The sequence below is a fragment of the Gobius niger genome, assembly GCF_951799975.1.
Source record: "Gobius niger genome assembly, chromosome: 15".
Lineage (NCBI taxonomy): Eukaryota > Metazoa > Chordata > Actinopteri > Gobiiformes > Gobiidae > Gobius > Gobius niger.
Window position 1 is genome coordinate 21,813,873 of NC_136866.1, and position 20,350 is coordinate 21,834,222.

General features: G+C 43.3%; 1 protein-coding gene across 1 annotated transcript in view; it reads right to left on the reverse strand.

Moving 5' to 3' along the window:
• The window catches only part of phip (PHIP subunit of CUL4-Ring ligase complex), a 31,790-nt gene that overhangs the window by 9,053 nt on the left and 2,387 nt on the right, over window positions 1–20,350 (reverse strand). Inside the window, 24 exon segments of the mRNA XM_079572629.1 lie at window positions 227–338; window positions 438–520; window positions 1,458–1,582; window positions 1,659–1,766; window positions 2,007–2,117; window positions 2,389–2,605; window positions 2,743–2,840; window positions 3,055–3,186; window positions 3,407–3,509; window positions 3,705–3,888; window positions 4,747–4,911; window positions 5,026–5,251; window positions 5,715–5,843; window positions 8,315–8,449; window positions 8,699–8,855; window positions 10,539–10,637; window positions 10,965–11,005; window positions 12,360–12,460; window positions 12,582–12,652; window positions 13,774–13,874; window positions 14,043–14,264; window positions 18,004–18,164; window positions 18,288–18,386; window positions 18,621–18,771. Of these exon segments, the coding sequence (XP_079428755.1) occupies window positions 227–338; window positions 438–520; window positions 1,458–1,582; window positions 1,659–1,766; window positions 2,007–2,117; window positions 2,389–2,605; window positions 2,743–2,840; window positions 3,055–3,186; window positions 3,407–3,509; window positions 3,705–3,888; window positions 4,747–4,911; window positions 5,026–5,251; window positions 5,715–5,843; window positions 8,315–8,449; window positions 8,699–8,855; window positions 10,539–10,637; window positions 10,965–11,005; window positions 12,360–12,460; window positions 12,582–12,652; window positions 13,774–13,874; window positions 14,043–14,264; window positions 18,004–18,164; window positions 18,288–18,386; window positions 18,621–18,771 (3,131 nt within the window).

Below are 20,350 nucleotides of genomic sequence, written 5' to 3' on the forward strand. Positions count from 1 at the left end.
TTTTACTATTGTTTAAACTCCGTATAGTCCCTTTAATGTGTAATTTCGAAAATCTAAAAATACCTACTTCTTGTTACACGAGGTGCACCAGATTTCACACAGGCAAGTGTATGAAATGTCTTCCACACATGTTTGTGACGAATAAATGTAGTAATGATAAAGGTAAAAGTGTAGTCTGTCTGTAGTGTTCCTGATAAATAAATGTTGTTTACAGAAGTGGCCATACCAGACGCTGTAGCAGAGGAACTGGCTGTCGGGGTACTGCGGCTGGTACGGCTCCTGGCTCTCGATCGTCCCAAACCACCAGGCGTCATCAATCACCGACCGAAATCTGTCACCTGCGCAAAGATCACAGCGCTTCAGACCAAAGAAAGCGCTCACTTTTATATTTGGGGCGCCGTCGTGGGCCGTAGTAAACACATGAGAAATAGCCTGACCTATACTCCACTGCCTCCTGCGGGCGTTGTCAAACTGCTGCCGCAAAACCAGGAAGTCGATGACATCAGGCATGTCGTGGTATCTGCAACAGGACACGATAAATGTCAATTCAACTTGGATTTGCCTGATTAGTGTTAAAGTTCTTGACACGACTGTGAGAAAACAAGCTTTGAAATTTGTAAATGGAGTTAAATGCTGTCATAGGTTTTAGACAATAGTGACTTGAGTTGGAAAAAAGTAAATTGAAGGTTTCACTCTAACTTTAAACATTACTGAGTAGTTTTTTCTCAGTTTCTTGGTTCAAATGTGTGAAGTTTCCTTTACACCAGCCCTCATTTGACCTTTTGAGCACATTGCTTTACAATGCTACTTTTTTCAATCCCCAGCTTCCCTAAATGAGTATATTCTTACATTTACGTACTCATTCAAACAGGCACAGAGTAAAGCGTCTTGCGCACTCACAAAATGACAGAAGGTAATGTTGGATTAAACCACAAAGTAAAGATCTCTCCCTGCTGCAAATTCCTTTCATTTGCCTGGAAAACGAAACCTAAACCTTAAAGCAGCACTGAGTAACTCATGCCCCTAGAGGCCATAAGTGCCACTGCAGGTGTCGTAGCATGTTACTGTTTTTACTGAGAGTAAAAGGGAAGAGAGGGATATTGTACATCCAATTACACAATGGAGATACAATTTTTCACTTAAACTTGGCTGTAAATACTGTTTAAGTGTTGCTAGCCCGCAGTTAGCTTTGCCCGTTAGCCTGTTAGCTCCTTCTTTGTGATTTTATTAGTGTGTATTGGTGGCTCCGACTCGTAGGCAGGAAAGCTGCAATTGTGCTTTTCTGGCCAGAGACACCAGGGGGAGATGAAAGACCCCCCCAATCATCCCATTAACACACTACCCCCAGAGGGACTACAAAAAGGATTTATTAAGGTAAACAAGTTACTTAGAACTGCTTTAATTCTGGATCAACCAAACTGGTAAAGTCAAAGCTACTGTGTAAAATGAGCTCGTACTTCATGGAGAAGGATCCCCCGGTGAGTCTGCCCGTGTCTGGATCCAGAAAAGCCAGCTTCAGGCAGCACAGTGTGGGCAAACCCACTTCGTACTTCAGCCCAACGATCTTCATCAGCTCTTGCTCCTGAACACAAACATGACACGGTTAGCTCATGTTGGTAAATTCAATTTACTGCGCAGTGGTACGGTGGTTGACTTACCCGCAGCTCCATCTTGTGCCACGGCTGCTTCTTAGGGTTGATGCTGAAAATTTTCTTTTGCTTTGCCATTTCCACGTACGCCTCATGGCCTTGTTTGAAGTAGTAAAGCTGACAAAGACACACACAATATTTCAGCAAACGATATACGATAGAGGCACTTCTATAACTAACTGTCAATTGAGTACAAACTTAAACTAAAAAGTATGGAGAAAAAGGCTTTCAAATTGTGCTGTGCTTTAATACGACTTATAACAATAATTCTACATGGCTAACTAACTCCAAGTGCGGCGACAGCAGCAGCCTGTGGTGAACATATGGGGAGAGCGTGTGAGGGCGCGGGGCCTGTACCTCGTCTCCCATCTGGGGGATGTAGGGGCAGCGGCGCGGGACGGTGTCCGTGATCCAGTTCGAGGGCAGCCACTCCTCCAGCGTCAGGCCCTGCTCCTGTAACTGGGCCCTCTGCAAAAGAACACGCTGTTCAGGCTCAATGTTTTTCTCATTAATCATCGAACAGTAAAGCCACAAAAGCAGCGTTCAAACAGTGTGGGACGTATTTGAATCTAGTTTTCAGTTTTAGTCCAGATTAGAAATTATAACCATAGTAGAATCATAATAGCGTCACTACAATATACACATGTAGGCATACACTGAATGTTTTCACCCCCCCTCCTTCCAATGTTTCCTAATTTTCACATTATCCATACAAAAAAGGCCAGACTCGAGCACAGACCTTCCTCTTCTCCTTCTCCTTCTCCTTGGGTTTGCTCTTCTTTGGTAAAGTGCCGTCTTTGTCGGGCTTCTCCTTCTTCTTCTCTTTCTTCCGCTCCTCCTTCTTCTTGTCCCGCTCGTCCTCGGAGCTCTTCTTCTTCACTTTGACGCTCTTTTTGGGCGGCTCCAGGTTGATCCCCGCGTCGGCCGTCCAGTCGGAGTAGTCGCTGGAGCATTCGCTGGAGGTGGATGAAGGGGAAGAAGGTGGTAAGATCAGTTTGTGTACAGATATTTCTATGGGTGTTTATATAAAAGGTATTGATTGTAGGATGCGTTCTCTAACACTACACAGTACAATACAATTACAGATAAAGACCTTGAACTGCTGTGGTCATCGGGCCACGGCTCCTTTTTCTCCTCTTCCTTCTCGTCTTCAGAAGAGTGACCGTTTATCTGTCGGACTTCTACCTCGGCCTGAAAACATGACATCTGATTATTAGCCAAACAGAAGAAAAGACATTACTGTTAGTATACTGTTAGACATTACTGTTACATAGTATTACATGTAGTGGATGTGAACTGAAACCCCGCTTTGTTTGCAACCTATATTTCTTTTTATCTTTTTTTTTTTACAGATTCGGTCAGCGCTGATAAGGATGACGCAAACTCAACGACGGCCGGACTTTACCTCGGAGGCGCTTTCGTCCTCGTCGCCCGCGCTCTGACGACTCGTCTCCTCCACCGCGGCGCGCGTGTGGTAGCCGTGGTTACCCTGACTCCGCCTCGCCTCGTCAGGAACGCACTCGGGAGGAGGGTGACTCTGTAAGGGAAGGCAAAGGGAGGATTTACATGTGGGGGAAAAAAGTTATCAGAGTTTGTTTTGTTTGTCATTATAGAACTCAATTCGGAGATACGTACCATAGATGCAAAGCTCCTTTTCAAACAGCTCATAATTCGAGATATTTCGTAACATTTCTGTGTGGATTAAGTTTTCACCACTACACGGGTCTCCAAAGCTTGTACGTGTGTGTGTTACTCACTCTGTTCTCTTTAGGGACCGAGTGGACAGTGCGTCTCCTCCGCTCCGACTGATAGATATTGATCTCCTCGCTTCCTTTCGCCTCTCGCCAGTTCACCTGCCGCCTACAGAGCGAGCATGTGTTCAAGGATTTATTTTGGCACATTTTCAAGTAGTTATGCATTTGTGTTTTAGGCTGAGTAAATCAAATCTCACAGTAATATTGCGATGTACTGTAACTGATCTGTGTGGACACTGCGTCACCTGATATTCTTAGGGATCAGGACAATAATAAATATATACTCATTTGGCAGCTCTACCTGACAGTGGCCTCCTCCAGCTCGGGCACCATGACCCTGCGGCTCCAGGCGACCAGGTCTCCCTCTGTGGCCATCTGACTGCGGGGAGCGTTACTGTGCATCTGCCGCACGCCCTCGATCTGCCCGCTGCGACGCAGGCCCACGTTCGGAGGAGAGTGCACCTCTGTGGGGGAGCCCACCGAGCCTGGACACAACGAACACAAGTAAAGGTAAGATATTAGGCCAAGTGAGGCATTAGGCATTAGTCAGTTTCAATAATGAATAGGCTTCTTGTATTTGCAAGCAAAACTAATTTGTTTCCATTTTTAAATTTTGGGACAATTCACATATAAACTTTCACCTGGAAACAAACAAAATACCTAATCTTTAATTATTGCACTCACTCAATGTTTCATGCATTTTTTTCACATTGTGGCAACAGTATCTCCACATTAGTAGCACCTACAGACTGAACAATATTTTTAAGTTTTTTTCAGAGGGATTTTTAATATCTAATACCTAGCCTAATTTATTGAGTTTTGAATGATAAAAAACAAGGCAAAATCCCCTCAGAGCTTTCGTTGCCGATAATGTATGGAATTTTTGCCATTTTTATGCATAAAAGGCATAAATGGCCAAAAACTTGCAATAAATTATTTTTTTCTCATGTTTATGTCAGTAATGTACAGCTTAAGTTTCAATTCAATATCACTAAATTTAAAAGAAAATGGCAACTCACCTGCAATAACAAGTAGCGCCAGCATCAACATGGCATGATTATCTCGTAAAACGTTCATTTATTTACAATAGGGTTCATAAAGGTGGCAGCAAGTCAAACTTAATGCTTTTTCTGCCAAGATACTCTACTTTATAAAAGCTAAGGCGATTTTTTTTTTTTTACTTAGACAGCAACATGTTTCAGAATCAATATCTCAGTTTGATTTTCAATTACCAAATCAGACTGGGAAACACGGTGAAATTGTTTGGTGACATAACGGGAAACAGGAGAAAAGGAGTCAATACATGTATTTTAAATGAGGCACAAGGACTCAAGTCAACCCACCTCTGTTTGCCCTGGTGTTTATCGAGGCGGCGTTAGGGGAAGTAGAGGTGTTGGCCGAGTCGTTGTTGCTCCTTCTTTGGTCCTGCTCCTGCTGCAGCCGCTGGATCATTGTATCTAGAGGACTGTTCCCATCCGCCGCCTGCTCACTCACCACCTGGTTCAGGCCTGTCGGGGACAAACGGGCTCAGTTAAATTATGGGCTACTATAACATCATAATGATAAATAAGGACCCAATTGTCTGACAAAGCCACTACTCCCAGCAACATCCGCGAGTGTACCTGAGGACGTGACCCCCATCTGTGGGATGAGCTGCTCCTCCCTGCAGCCCTCTCGGCCCGGCACGAGCCGCTGGTACCGGGGCGGGTGAGGGTTCCCGTCCACGTCCACCAGGAAGGGAGGGGGCATGAGGTGCGGCGCTTGCTGCGTCTGCTCGTCCAGGACGTAGTTGTTGGCGTCTCGGATCAGCGGCCGGTAGTCGGTGTGGAAGAACATTTGGTCTGCGATCTGAAGCGTGGGCACAATAATCTCAACGTTACGTGAGAAGTAAACAGTTTACTCGTGAGTATTTAATAGTAACAATTCTGGCTACTCAGTATTCAGCTACAAGCTTCTTTTCTGCAGAGTCTAGTTGAGAAAGAGCGGGGAGTTGTTGATTTTCACGCAGCTTTCCTCATCATTTGTTAATCATTTTACAAGCACCAAAATAGATGCTGTATGAGTTGCCGTAGTAACACTATGCACTACGCCTGTGTCTGGTTAAGGCTGGGTAAAGGGAAAAGGGTTCGGCAAAGCTGTCTGAAAACGTCTAAATGATTAACAAATGATTTCCAAATACGTAATTGTTAAGTATTACCAACAAAAACATGTAATGATGCAATTCCAATGATTACTGTGACATGGCTAGTATTTCTATTTCCGTGTATCTGCATCTCCAGTCACTGTGCGAGGAAGTCCGCAGCCGCTTTACCTTGTCATATTTGCTGCTGGAGCCGAAGCCGAAGATGAGCAGGTGTCCGTGAGAGTCCGTGGCCGCAAAGTGTTCCCCGTCTGGACTGCATTTACAGTCGAACAGCGCCCCGTGGCCCTGGCCTTCAATCTGTACAAACACCAAACACACTTCTGAATACTCTTAGAATCTGTTTGTGCGTTCAGATTTGACAATAACTCCAATAACAAAAATCAAACCAAACCAAAACAACAAATCAGGGCTGAATCTAATAGAAATTACTGAATGGTCTCAATTTGCAATGCCGCCAGCAACAAGATATCCCGTCATAATAGGGTTTTATGGTGTACATATAAAACCTGATAACCTTGTAGTTTGGACCCCTACAACCATGTTCTGATGTGATTAGTTTAGCTGTTCATTTGTCAGCTGTTGTGTTTAAAATGAGCACTGAGAATAATAGTTGATTCCTCAGTAGGGTAAAATATATTACCAAATTATCGCAAGTGTAGGTGACGCAATGTCCATGAGGGAAGGGCAATAGTGCCATAAATTAATATAATAATAGTTTGGAGGACTTTCTCAATAACGATGATGAAGCGATATTTTTGCAAATCATCAGAAAAATGCCAAAATGTGCAGGACAACATCTTCATTTAGATTGCTTCGTCGCTAAACTGACTACAAAAGTACAAACACTTTTTATGAGAGATTCCACATCAAGCATATGTTATTACCTATTTTTGGTTCCTTGACATTGGAGAAATAATCCATATTGTAAATTAGAAAATCTTACAAAACAGCAATTTGGATATGATCTTGTCGACCATATATAATGCCCATCTCTAATCTCCAGCAGCAATGATGTATCGCAAAATCAAAAAAGGTCAGTTCTAATCAATGCTTTCCTTCATTTTGTCCAATTTTACGCTTGTTTTGTTCTTGATTTTGTCTTGTTTTGGCACGTTTGATGAAAAAACAAATGTCCCAATGTTAATCTCGGGGTTATAACCAGGGCTAGGGTCAGAAACTATATCACAGCATAATGTTGTAGTAATTCTCATTAAAAGCCCATTTGAGTACAAGACACAAATGAAATATTTTTAGCCAGCAAAGAAAAGCATATCTTTGGCTGTTATACAATTCCCAGTACTCACTGCAGCACAAATGATGAAACCTAGACACAACAACATCGACGCAAAGGGGGAGCGCTCAGATGATGGAAGAAAAGTCAATTGTATCAAACGTGGGTGTCTATAAACTTTCTGACAGGTTTCAGGCCGAATTCTCTTTCTCCACAAGCGCACACTTAATCATGGTACGACTCGACGTCCACAAAGCGGCTGAGCGGCTAAATGAAACCTTTGAAATGCAGTATGCGTTTCTATGGAGACCAATTTATACAATAGAGGTCTGGATTGTCGTCAAACCGCAGTTATTCCTCATCAGTACAGATGCGTCATCATGTGTTACATAGTGGTTTCAAATATTGTTTTAAAGGGAAAGTGTGGGAATAATTCTATATGTCCATCAACAGAAGGCATTTTGAGTGCTGAAATGACCAGGAGTCCATTGATTGTGACTGGGCTTTAGCTCCACCTCATAACATTAGTGTCTGATATATCGGCTGACCGATATATATCGGGCCGATATTTGGAGATTTTACAGTATGAGCTATCGGCCGATCTAGAGCTGATATTTCATATCTCTGGGATCAAAAGTGATATTGTCCATTTTTTGCATTGGAAAGAGTGAAGTCAGGGCTTTAAAGCAAATCATCCCATAACTTCCTCTGCCCCAGGGGAACAGATGAAAATTGGTTAGCTACTAGTGTGTTGAATACAAGATTCACAAAACCTCCGTCAATATGGACATGCTGTATATTGAAGCACAGAACCTGGAGAATTCAATCACTGAGTTAGTTTTAACTTCCACAATTATATTTTGGATTGCAGCGTAAAATGCCGCGGCTAGCAACACTATAATAATGCTAACGGCAGCATGCTAATGCTAGCGGCAACTTAGCAAAGCTGAGACAGAAACTATTGAATCACCAGAGCCGTCGGAACGTATTTTGGTTAGGGGGTGCTGAGGGACAAGGTTGCCCCCAAAAATGCTTTTTCTGTGCTTATTTCCCATTTACTAATATTACTTGCAATACACAAACTCTCCACCGGGGGTGCTGCAGCACCTTCAGCACCCTGGGCCTTGTGAATCACCTAAAGCAATACATTAAAATCGGCAACTGCTGGAGTGGCCAAGTATTTATGTATTTACAGGATTATAGACCAAACCAAAAATCTGCCAAAAATACCAAGCCGGGTATATAGGCATCGCCCAATAAAAATCCCCAAAAATCGGCATCGGCCTGAGAAAAACCCATATCGGTTGATCTCTAGTGGTCAGTAAGGTGGGTTTTCTGCCATTAAAAGTTGAAAGTTATTGCAGTAAGAAATTAAAATATCACACTGTATCATATCAACAAAGCTACATACATAACATGTCTTTAAAAATGATGCTTTGAACTGAACCTCGGATTAAAAAACATTGCAAATCTTCTCATGAATAGCTGCATGATCAGAAAAAAAAGGTATAAACTCCCCACACGAAAACTCCCTCACCATGTTGAAGTAGGAGCGGATTTTGACGCCTCGTGCCAGGTCCCACACAATGCAGTTTCCGTCGTGTCCCGCGGAGAAAAGAATCCGGGCGTCGAACGGATGCGGCTCCAGAACAAACACCTCGTCCTCATGACCCTGCCGGACATAATCGACACGGAAACCAATTAACACGTGAGAAATGCCCTTACAGGTCCTTCCAAGGGTACTGTGTGTCGTAAGGGTGGGCAAAAAGTATAACAACAAATAATTAACACTACAATAAGTTAAACATTTGCATAATTATCTGTAATGAGGACACACCATTATTAAAAGCTCAAAAGGCCACAGTAAGTAAACAATAGTTGCATCCTTTGTGCAGCCGTATGGTGCTGAAATCGTACGCACCATAAGCACGTGCACCAGGTTTCCATTGGTGGAGTTCCACACTTTCAGAGTCAGGTTGTTGGCGGCTGTGATCACGGTGCTGTCATGGCGATCCCACGCAACCATGGTAACCTTCAGCTTGGTGACTTTGTCCTCAAGAGGCGGCGGGTTGTACTTCCTGTAAAAAAAGAAAGAAACAAAATAGAGACGATCTGACATCTTTTGGCTCATTTACTCTCATTTAGCCCGGCGGACCATGAGGGATATTTTTAGCACAAAGATATTTCCAGGTCATTTATGATTTGGGTTGGATTTAGAGAGATGAAAGAAATGGATACACTACTTCAAAAACAGTGAGAGGGATCTTCGATTTATAGTTGAGTATCCACTGCTCTAAAACAACCGGTCCAGATGACGACTGGAACAATGTCTCTCTAGGACAGTTGTTATATAAATCTAATGTGTCTTGGGCAGTCAAGTTATCAATCTCAGACTCCCAGCTGTTTTATACAATATTTATGAGCAATTCTAGAGCTATAGATGTAAATAACATCTGTCAACATTTATAACAGTTGATTTGTTTGAAACAAAGTATGATAAATCTTTTGCTGTGCCTCGATGGACAATTCTGTTTATGACAACACAAACTGCAGCCCCTCGGCTCTTGGGGACAGTGTTCATTTTGTTGACATTTGTTTTGACATAATTTTAGGCAAAGCAATTCTTTTTATCGACTAAAAACTAAATACATGTAGTTAATGACTCTAAAACTGTGACTTAACAGTATATTCAGTAACTAAATGAAAATGACACCATGACCATCCCCTGCCAGAGTTTACTCAAATGGCTCTTTAATCGTATTCATTTATTTCATTCAAAAGTGACATATACAACAAAGGTCAACGCAGTTTGAATGAAAAGGAGCCGAGAGAAGAGCAATCTCATGAAATCTGTCCCTTTGTGAACTTTACAATCACTTTACATCAGCCATTTTATCATTAGGCTACATAATAAATATATAATATTTACAATGAAGTGAATTCCAGATTCTGTATAATTTACAGCATTCTGCAATGGTGGTGACAAAGTTCAAGTTATCGCTGGTGCAGCCCTCTAAGTCAATTCAGGTTACTCCTGTGGCCGATTGATAAAATGAATTGCTCGCCCCCGGCTTAGTCCCTCCCCCTTTATTCAAAGGCTACTCTCATCCCCAAGCCTGGAGGACAGTGTTATGCTAATGAGGCTGAGACACAGCCCAGAGCAGATCGATAGACAGTTAACGAGCAGTGATGAGTGTTGAGACACAAAACAACTGAGGTTGTTTAACTACAGGGAGAGAGTAGCCTTTGAATAAAGACTAAGCCATGCCCATCCCAAGTGGCCTTTGGCGGCGTTTACACGGCAATAGTCTCCAGGAAAACGGCGCAGTCTCGTCCTCTCTCGATCTGCTTTTATAGGAAAACGATCAGGTGTCAACAAAACCACTGAAACTACAGTGCACGCCTTTGTCCTGCAAACGGCGCAGTGTTCTTAACACACGCTTTTATTATGCGCCGTGTAAACTGCGCCTTTATCTAGTCCGCCTGTGAGCTGGAAAACATAGTGTTGCTGACAAAGCCTTTTGGGTGAGAGGGGAAACGTCCTACACTTCAACTACAGAGTACAGACGATGACTCAAGAACCTTCATCTAGGATATTTTATTTTAATTTGTACCTGATAAAATTAACAATTAAAATGAGACTAAAACTGAATATTTACTCAATCTAAAATCCATTTCATCAAAAAACTAACACTAAATTTCAAAAAATGCTGTCAGAATTTAACACTTGTGGAGGGCTGAGTTGAAAGCCCAGAACATACCCAGGCAGCTTGGTCTGCATGTCCAGCAGGATGCTCCTCCAGCCCTGAGGCTGCAGCTGCCAGATCCGCGCGGTGCCGTCTCTGCTGCCGCTCACAAACCTACAACACACAACACCAGAATAAACTACACGCCCAGGAAAAATGTTTAAAGCTTTCTGCTCCATGACTCAGATCAACAAAAACAAAACACAGAATCTTCAGGCTGCTGTTGAGATCACAGAAACCCCGGGGAATTCAGCTTATCTCTTTTCCTTCTAAAACTCTGTGTCACATATTCACATGACGCAGAATGTGTTTATTGTGCGCTTCTCCACTGATACTACACTCGCACACAGCGCCCTGAGGTTACATTAAAAACAAACAGCTGCTGCCTCCACATAATTAATACTACAATCACGCAGCACACAGATCTAATGTGGCGCTCACCTGTCGCTGCAGTGGGAGAACTGGATGCTGTCCACCTTGTCCTGAAAGATTATGAAAATATATTAACATTACAAACAAATGTGCATTATTGAGAAACAGTATAGTTTTCTTGTTGAGGGTAAAGACATTGTGGATCATGTTTAGCACCACTCTAGCAATAATCAAACAACATGTGTAGAAAATTACTTCAGTCTGCTCTAAAATATACAATTGTAGTAATCCATAAGTTTTGTTATTTATATGAGTTGGGACTTGGCATCGAACAGGATACACGTAATATCCTGCATTGTGGTTCATTTTTTTGATGATAAATGAGGCACTTCTTTGTAGTGCAAATACTGTGATTGACGTGATATTTCACATCAGGATCACACACACTGGCGGGTCTCTCAGGTGTGCCTTGTTTGGTGAAGTGAGCCCGGACCGGAGCGCACACAGCCTGGGGCAGATGATTTGGCTGTTTTTTTAATTCCATTTTCCCCCCGGTACCTGTTTAATGGCCTTGTGCCCCATTATTAACAAAAAAAAATGGAATTGTTGATTGTGGTCCTAACTAGTTGTTCATTATGCGTTTTGCAGGTGTTTGGTAAGAATCTCACACATTCAATATTGATCTAAAACAGCTGAAACAAAAATATCCAGTAGTTTCACTTCCTGGTTTTAGCTCCACATAAAGCCCGCCCACCACCCTCCTCTTGCTCCCCTTTGCTGTGTGGCTGCTTCAGAAAAGAGAAAAATATATATCCCCGTGTGGCTGTAGTGATGGCAAATGTTTTTACTTTGCAGTGCAGGGATTACGAGGTGAGGAAAGCAATTCATGGGTACTGTGGACTGTGAGGAAAAGATTCAAAGATTGCTCAAATATGCGCTTGAAGTGGCTTGAAACACGGCTCTATGTTTTCGATGAGACAACAATATATTAACATGGTCTAAAGCTCCAAAAAAGTATGTGAGCCTTTACATGATCCAAGTCTTGTTACACAAAACATGTTGATAAGCGGATAAAAAGGGGAACTATATTGTAAGGCGTAATAACAACATAGGAGTACTTCGACGTCCGCGCAGTAATATCTCACTTTACTGCATAGACGCTGAAGTGCTCCTACAATATAGTTCCCCTTTTAATCCGAAAATCGACATGTTTAATTTTGTGTAACTCCCTTGGATCGTGTAAAGGCTCACATAACTGTATTTAAATAGGGAAAACGTGGAACAGCTTGGTAGCTTCTATACCTATGCTAGGAGAGGCTAAATGCTAACAACATTTGACTGAGCGCACGCACAAAGACCAGACAGTTACGCATAAACTCGTCTAAACGAAGGTAAGAAAATATCTCAGTATATAAAAACGGTGGCCTGTTCCTTTAAGAATTTTAGTTTGAGTTGCAAACTCACTGTGTGCGACTCCAGTTCAGAGATCTTCTCGGGCTGCCCTGAGCCGAAGTAATAGACTCTGATGATGTGGTCTGTGCTGCCGGTGGCCAGGAACATGCCGCCTGAACATAGGAGGAGAGAGTGAGCGATAACAGAGTGCAGAGGCGACGGCCTTACAACAATCAAAGCATGTTAATTACTATTTAATCAAGGCTTATTGAATTAGCAATGAGCAGACGTTACCTGCGCTGAAGGAGGAGCAGATCATCTGGACCCCGGGTCGGGAGCGCTCTGTGAACTTACTGGGCCTTTGACTGGACACGCAGACGGAAACAGAGACAGAGGCACAGAGGCAGATGTTACGTTAGTGAAACAACCGCACCATCTTTTGCCAGGTTTCTGTTTGACCATGTATCAGAATGTAACAGAATGTATCAGAAAGTTTTGTTTTCATTTATTACATGTTTGTGCCAGCACTCTGATGAAAGTGAAAACGAATCTAATCTGACAGCAGGAGGCTTCCTCTTTTTACTCGCCTTTAGGTGACAACAAATGACTAGGGCTGCAACTAACGATTATTTTGGTAATCGATGAATCACTTGGCAGTGAATGGTGTATGAAATGTATTTATTTTTTATTTTTATTTTTTTCTAATCACATAAAGCTTAAAGGGACTATACAGAGTTTAAACATGTTAAAATTATGTATTTCTTCCCCCTGCATGTTCCAGCAATGTCCAAATGTGTAGAATGAGCTCAGACCTTTTCACCACAACTGCCTCTAAAATCCTGCACTGTCACTTAAAAGGGTGTTAATTCAGGTCGAGCTTAATATAGAAACTGCAGTTACACGTATGACCTGAGGTGGCAGTAGTGAGTATAAAATGGCCAACTTGCATCTAGCCCCTTTAAGTGGTACCTCTTGAGGATATGTTGATGGAGTTACCTTAAAGGGACTATACAGAGTTTAATAATGTTAAAATGAAGTATTTTCCTCCCCCTACATGTTCCAGCCATGAATGTCCTAATGTGTAGAATGAGCTCAGACCTGTTCACCACAACTGCCTCTAAAATCCTGCACTGTCACTCAAAAAGTCGGGTCCGCAATGCCTTCATAAACGAGCTTAATATAGAAAATGCAGTTACAATTAAGACCTGAGGTGGCAGTAGTGAGTATAAAATGACCAACTTGCATCTAGCCCCTTTAAAGTGTTTTTGGAGGATCTTGGTGTCATTTCTGACTTCTGATTGGATGAGACACAGACAGTTATTGCTGAAATTTTCAATGTACAAAACACTACATACCCTAAAGTAGATTTCCATAAAAAGTTGACAACTATTTCAATAATCGATTAGTTGCTTCCGCCGTACAAATGACTACACAAAAGCCTGTGTGTGTCAAAGCTGTGACATATGAGGAGCTGCGCGTGTCTCACCCGAACTTGAGCGAGCGAGCGTCCCACTGCCAGAAGCAGATGGTGCCGTCGGCCCCGGTGGAAGAGAGGAAACGCTTGGAGCCGCTGCACAAAGGAGAGAACTGCACACACAAACAGACAGAGCGGTTCTTCACACAGACACTGGACAGGTTTGAACAATATCGTTGTCGTCTAGATGATGAAGTAAACATCTACACACTCTTATCACTTCTTCACAATATAATGTAAAAATCCTCCTGTGACTCAAAGGAATCCAGCGCTCTTTGTACCTGCAGCGACGTGATGGAGGCGGCGTGTCCCTCCAGGACGGCCAGGGGAGCGCACGTCTGCAGGCACCACACGCGGATGGTTTTGTCGCAGGACCCGGCGGCGAGCATGGTGTTCTCGTGGCTCACGGCCATGTCCGAGATCTCCGCCGCGTGGCCTCGGAGCGTGGCCAGCAGACGCCCGTCATCCGTCGACCAGATCTTCACCAGGCAGTCGTCCGAGCCCTGGAACACACGGCAAACCAGACTTAAGTCAACCTCGACTCTTCGGAAAGCAAAAGAGGAGAGTAATACGGGCAGATGTGGGTAGTGTAGCAAACATACTGAAGAATAACAATGTATGAGCAGAAAATCCGCCTTTAGTTACATTACATTGATTTAACATTAAATGAGAGAAGAGATGAGCATTTGTTCAACACTCAGCTTCACTCAGATGGATCCTGACAGATTTTTCCCAGCGCTCTGATGCAGCCTGCACTCCGTAAGTACCTCTGTCTCCCTTTCTCCCCCTTCTGTCTTTCTCTTTCTTCAGCAGAACTCAATCCAACAGCTGTAGACACTAAAGAATGAAGTCATCTCAGGCTCGAGTCTGTGCCCTGGCGAAATGTCGACAGATGAAGCTTTGTTTTTATCACAGTCATTACTGATACCACATGTGAAAATCAAGAGCTGATGGCCACGTTTTGGGATGATTTAATTAAAAAAAAAATATTTGGTAACACTTCATATTACAGCCTGCGACTTCCATGTGTAGGTGCAGGGAACAAGCAATTACACATGTTAGTACCGGTAATAACACATTCAAGTGCAAGCTTTAATAAAGGTGTCCAAAGTGTAAGAACTGTATACAACGTGTAGTAAAGGTGTATAATGTCATTTTTAATGCCCAAATAGGAAATTTTAAACACTGAAAAAATGAGCGCATTTGTTTCAGTTCTTAAGATTTGCAAACATTTCATCAAACTGAGGAAAGAGAATTGGATAAAATGGGAAATTTTGGAGCAAAAAGAGAATGTCAATTTCAATGTTTTAGTCCATAGTTTTTGTATTTTGATTAATTTATACAGTAAAAATGGTTGAGTAAAACCATCATGTTCAGAGAAATTTAAATGTAATACCAGTTTGAATCTAATGTAATGCTTGATGACATTTAATGCTTTGATTTTGGCACAATTTAATGACTTTTAATGCCTTTTAATGCCCCACGGAAACCCCTCTAATGTGTAACTACGTAGTTTTCAACAAAACTACTCGTATTTGGCTTTGACTTTGACTTAACATTGCATTTCACAGCTCTCACTTTGTGGAAAAAATGTCAGGATGTATATCGTATATCGATATTCAACCAAAAAATATCGGGATATGACTTTTGGTCCATATCTCCCAGCCCAAAATAGCAAAAGAAAGGCGTCACTGACAGAAAAGTGACGAAAAAGTGACAAAAATGTGTGACGAAAACGCAACAACAAAGCAATGGAGAAAAAAAGGCAAAAAAGTCAACAACGCAAGGAAAAAGTCAACAACGCAAGGAAACAGGTCCATTTAGATGCGTTCCACTGGCCTGTAGGCTGTAACCTTTTAGATTTGGGTAAAACCGAACTGGAGACAAGGCACTTGGTTAAAGGGACTATACGGAGTTTAAAAATGGTAAAATTATCTAATTTCTTCCCCCAAAATGTTCCAACAATGTCCTAAGGTGTAGAATGAGCCCAGACCTGTTCACCACAACTGCCTCTAAAATCCTGCACTGTCACTCAAAAAGTTGTCACTTCAGGTCCGAATTGCCTTCATGCACAAGCTTAATATAGAAGGTGCAGTTACATGTATGACCTGAGGTGGCAGTAGTGAGTATGAAATGGTTAACTTGCATCTAGTCCCTTTAAGGTGGGGGTTAACAGGTGAAGTTATGCATTAAATAATGTTACAGTTGTAGCGTCTTTGCTTCGCCTGTGACTGGATGAAGCTCATGGCGTTTTTGGCCAATCAGCAGAAGATAAACTCCTCTTCACGAACAATTTCAACAAGAGCACTTCTAGTATAAGTGTAAGTTATTTGCACTGTAACATCAATATCTCTTCTGAATAAAACTTAGCAACGTCGTACGTTTCGTCACAGCAGCAGCAGAACAATCTCTTCCCAAATCAAGCAGTTGAACTCGCGATTGATGCGTTTGTACTACGACCTCACCGAGTGTCAAAGTCCTGCTTACGAGTGTGATGCTTTGTGATAATGAGCCCGCCAAAGCTGTACAATACAAATCAATGTGGCAACGGTCCAATCAATGTCCCGCACAAACCTGCGCACACCTGAGCGAGTATCGATCCCCAACTATCACAGAGCGCCGCCCGCGTTCTGGATGCATTTGAGCCTTTACGAGACAATTAATAATCTGACAGCATGTTCTCCACTGCAGCAAAACGGCGGCACAGATCCCAAAATAACAAAATGTATAAATAAGAATGATGGTGTGATGAAAGGGAGGGACCGAGGAAGAGGAGAAAACAGGAGCGAGGGGCGAGTGCGGCGGGATGAGCGGAGGAGAAGTGATGGCGAATTTTAATTTTGGCACTTAGCCAGGGCCTCGGAGGGAAACATTTTCTTCTGTTATGATGAGGAACGGGAACAAAGGAGGGGCCGCGGATGAGTGAGGGGAGAGATAAGGGAAAAAGAGAGGTGAGACGGAGGGAGAGAGAGAAGATCGAGTCAATCTCCCGCTCCCCCTGACGACAGCCATTTTTAGAGATTTAAGAAGTGAACGCCGAAAATGGTGTAGCAGCAGGCAGCGCTACACTGTGAATGACAAACAGAAGGAACCGACATCAAAACAATCGCGACGTTTCACATTCGCCACGGCTCCGACGCGCAGCTGGAGCCGACACGGGGGCAAAGGGCAGGACAGGGCTTTTTAGGCCTCGTGTCGTGAATTATGTTTAGTATCTTTTTGCTCTTGACCCGTGCAACAATTATAGAGCGGAAACATTAAGCATCGCCACGAGGAACGCTGTGCTGCAACGCCAAATATAGACAAAAAGCTTATTGAGTCGCACGTAATGACAAACAGGTGTAAAGCCCGCAAAGTACTTTTCTCTCAAATACCGATGTGCCGCTCAGTCCGCGCAAACCGTAGCATTTAGTGAAAATATTGCTGCGCGCGGAGTGCTTCGTGAAAAGAAGGAAAGCAACAAAACATCCTGAGTTTGTGCAATAGCCTTGAGGGAAAACTGAAAGCTTAACAACTTCTTCAAGGGCTGCACGATCTGAGGGAAAAAACGGCACTAAATATTACAATATGATTCCCAGGCGTCGCTCTCCTAAAACTAAGATGTTTGTGTGTCTTTCTTTCTCGTCTGAATTGTGCGGTTAAGGATATTTTTGTGGTGTTTTGTCACTTTTTTGTGGATTATTAAGAAGCAAATCTTTTACACGTAAACAAAGCGCTTTATGAAAGGTTGCGGAGATGGCATCTGCTCCAAATCTCAACAACTATAAGCAGACGTCTTTGACAAAACTGGAGGAGCGTGAAGAGCGGAGATACCCGAGCCAGACCTTATCCACACAACCTGTCCTTCCCTATTCTAGAGGCCATTGTGCACTCTTTGGATCAAGATGAATTACGCTCTTCTTTGCGACAGTGAAGTGAACTGAAGTGTTTTTGGTTCAACTATGATCTGGACTGGGCCCACAGGGTTAAAAATCCGGCCTCAGCTGCCTCACAGAGAAGACTGCGGAATCTCCATCTGTGCCGAGTCCAACTGCCTCAAGGACAGCTTCATCCACCTGGCTTTAAGGAAGCTGAACTCTCTCCTCTTCTTTCAACGCTCTGCACATTATCTTTTTGGAATGAGAAAGACAAGATTTCTATGCTCTGACAAAATCATGATCTGACATTAATCTCTATCTGATTTCTGCTTTTAATATGACATGAAAGAGTGTAATCTAGGCTCTGGGTTCCTGAGCTCCTCACCGTGAAGATGCGGCGGCCCGTCCTGTCGAAAGTGACGCAGTACACGGAAGACAGGTGTCCCAGGATGCGCTTGTGCATCTTCATGTGCTGGTACACAGCTGTGGGCACCAGCTGCCGCAGCCGATACGAGCCATTGAGACGCCGACTGAAGCTCGTCTCCACTGGAACAGAGAAAGACAGACGAGCTGTTACGCCGACTCGCAGGAGGACGGGCAGCTTGAGATGTTCGGGCATCCTACTAAATGACAGCACTTATTTGATTTAGACATAGACATGCGCTGTACCAATATTAGGAGGGCTCCCAAAGATAATGGGGGGCTCTGGTGGTCGCCCGCAGTGAAGCGCAGCCAGAGCTGAACCTTTCCACACCACATGCTTGCAACCTGGAAAAGATGAAAGAAGTAAGTCGCCAATTCAGCAATTTCTCATTTTTTCTGATGAAAGACTAACATGGCATAAAATTTTTAAAAAGCCTTGTTTCGATTGCATTTAAACCTTTAAGTGCATTTTGAAATATCACAAAATATTGCAACAGGCTTTTTAACATTATGCACAGTCCGTCAAATCTCAATCGACGTTCCACAAGTTGCGAGAACAGCTGCAGGAGCCTCACTCACTCTTGTCTGTGCGGAGCAGGTTCTGGCGGCCCGCCCCGAGCAGACTGGTCAGTCCCGGGACACTGGCCGGGACCTCCTTCTCCAGCAGCGGACACACTCGGGTGCAGATCTGCAGCAGATGGTCCGAGCGGATGTGACGGTAAAGCTTCACCTGAAGGAGACACACAGAGAGCTCTTAAATCCCTGTGAAATGTGATGTTTGATTAAGGAAGACACCGGTGATGAGTGAGAGCGTGAATGGGTGAGTGGTTCCTTGATGTAAAGCGCCATGAGTGCCTAATGTAGGTAGAAAAGTGCTATATAAATTGCCATTTACCATTTAAAGGTGAACGAAACCGGTCGACGGCACAGATGATGGGTTTGATCAGAGCTCCAACAAGTGCAATTCTTGACACTTGTGAAACAGATGGAGCTTCAGTAGTAGTTTCCCACCACCGAGTGAGGGAAGTGAATAAAAATGCAATCTTGTGTTTTTTACAGTATCCAGAAAACCTCTATTTAATCCCAGTGCCTTCTTATCTTTTTTTATTTTTATTATCTTGCACAAGCCTGATCTCACGTCATGTAAACCTGATGAAAACTATGCAAGTATCAATCATAAAGACAAAATTGTAGCTGAGGATTTTGGCAAACAGTTGTTTAATCTCTTAACCCCCACTTGAACCGAGCACATTTTCTACAGTTTGGCTTTATTCAAATCTAACAGCTTCAAAATAGCAACAAAAATGTGAGAAAAACACAACAAAGAAGCAATGAAAAAGCAAGAAAAACATGACAAAAAAATAGACGAAAACACTACAAAAACGCTTCAAAAAGAAAAAGAAAAACGCAATGACAACGCAACAAAAAAAGTCACAATCTCTTTTGTAGGTCTTAACTTTCAAATGAGGCGTTACACTATTGCTCTCCAGTCTACGAGGTTAAATTTGGCTTTCATTTGCAATCATATCTGTAGGTTCTCAGACACTGCAAGCTATAACATTAGGGTCTTTGATAGATAGGCTATTTTTCATTAATGTCTACAACCTACTACCTGTTCATAATTGACTTGAAGTTGTCCTAGTGGAAGATGAAGAAAAATCCCCCACCTCACTGCGCTAATTACAACGTTAGAGCCAGACACCAACGTCCACTTCCCCATCTCGGTACTGCAGTTGACAAATTACAATCCAGAGGAGAAAACAGGCCAAACGCGACAAAGCGCCTGTCAGATTCACGCGCATCGCAGACGGAGGAGCGGCGGAGGGGGGCGTGGCAGCGACGCACCGAGCCCACGCTGCTCCCAAACAAACCGCATGTCTCCCGGTCCACTGACACACAGGCACAACACACGAGCGCCCTGGCGTTGGCCTACTTCAGCGCGGAACGCATAAACGAAAACACAAGAGCGCAAGTGGAGCATCGCCAAAAAGACACGCGCTGCCAGCTGACAAATGGAAAACGCACGCGATCAGCCTATTTTTAGGAAGCACGCTTGGGGAGTAAAAATCTGTTTATCGTGTCCATGCTAGTTAATGTCCCCACAGGATCAAATGAGGAGGACGTAAACAGACGCAGTATCGGTGTCTCTACCTGCGACTTGCACACACACACACACACACACTCGCGCGCGGTCGGACATACACAATTAATGAAGCGTTAATTGCTTTCAACATCACCGGCCCCGCGACGTGATCAGTGTTCCTATAAGGGCGGACTGTCAGGACGCACGGTGCGCTGTGGGAAACAGT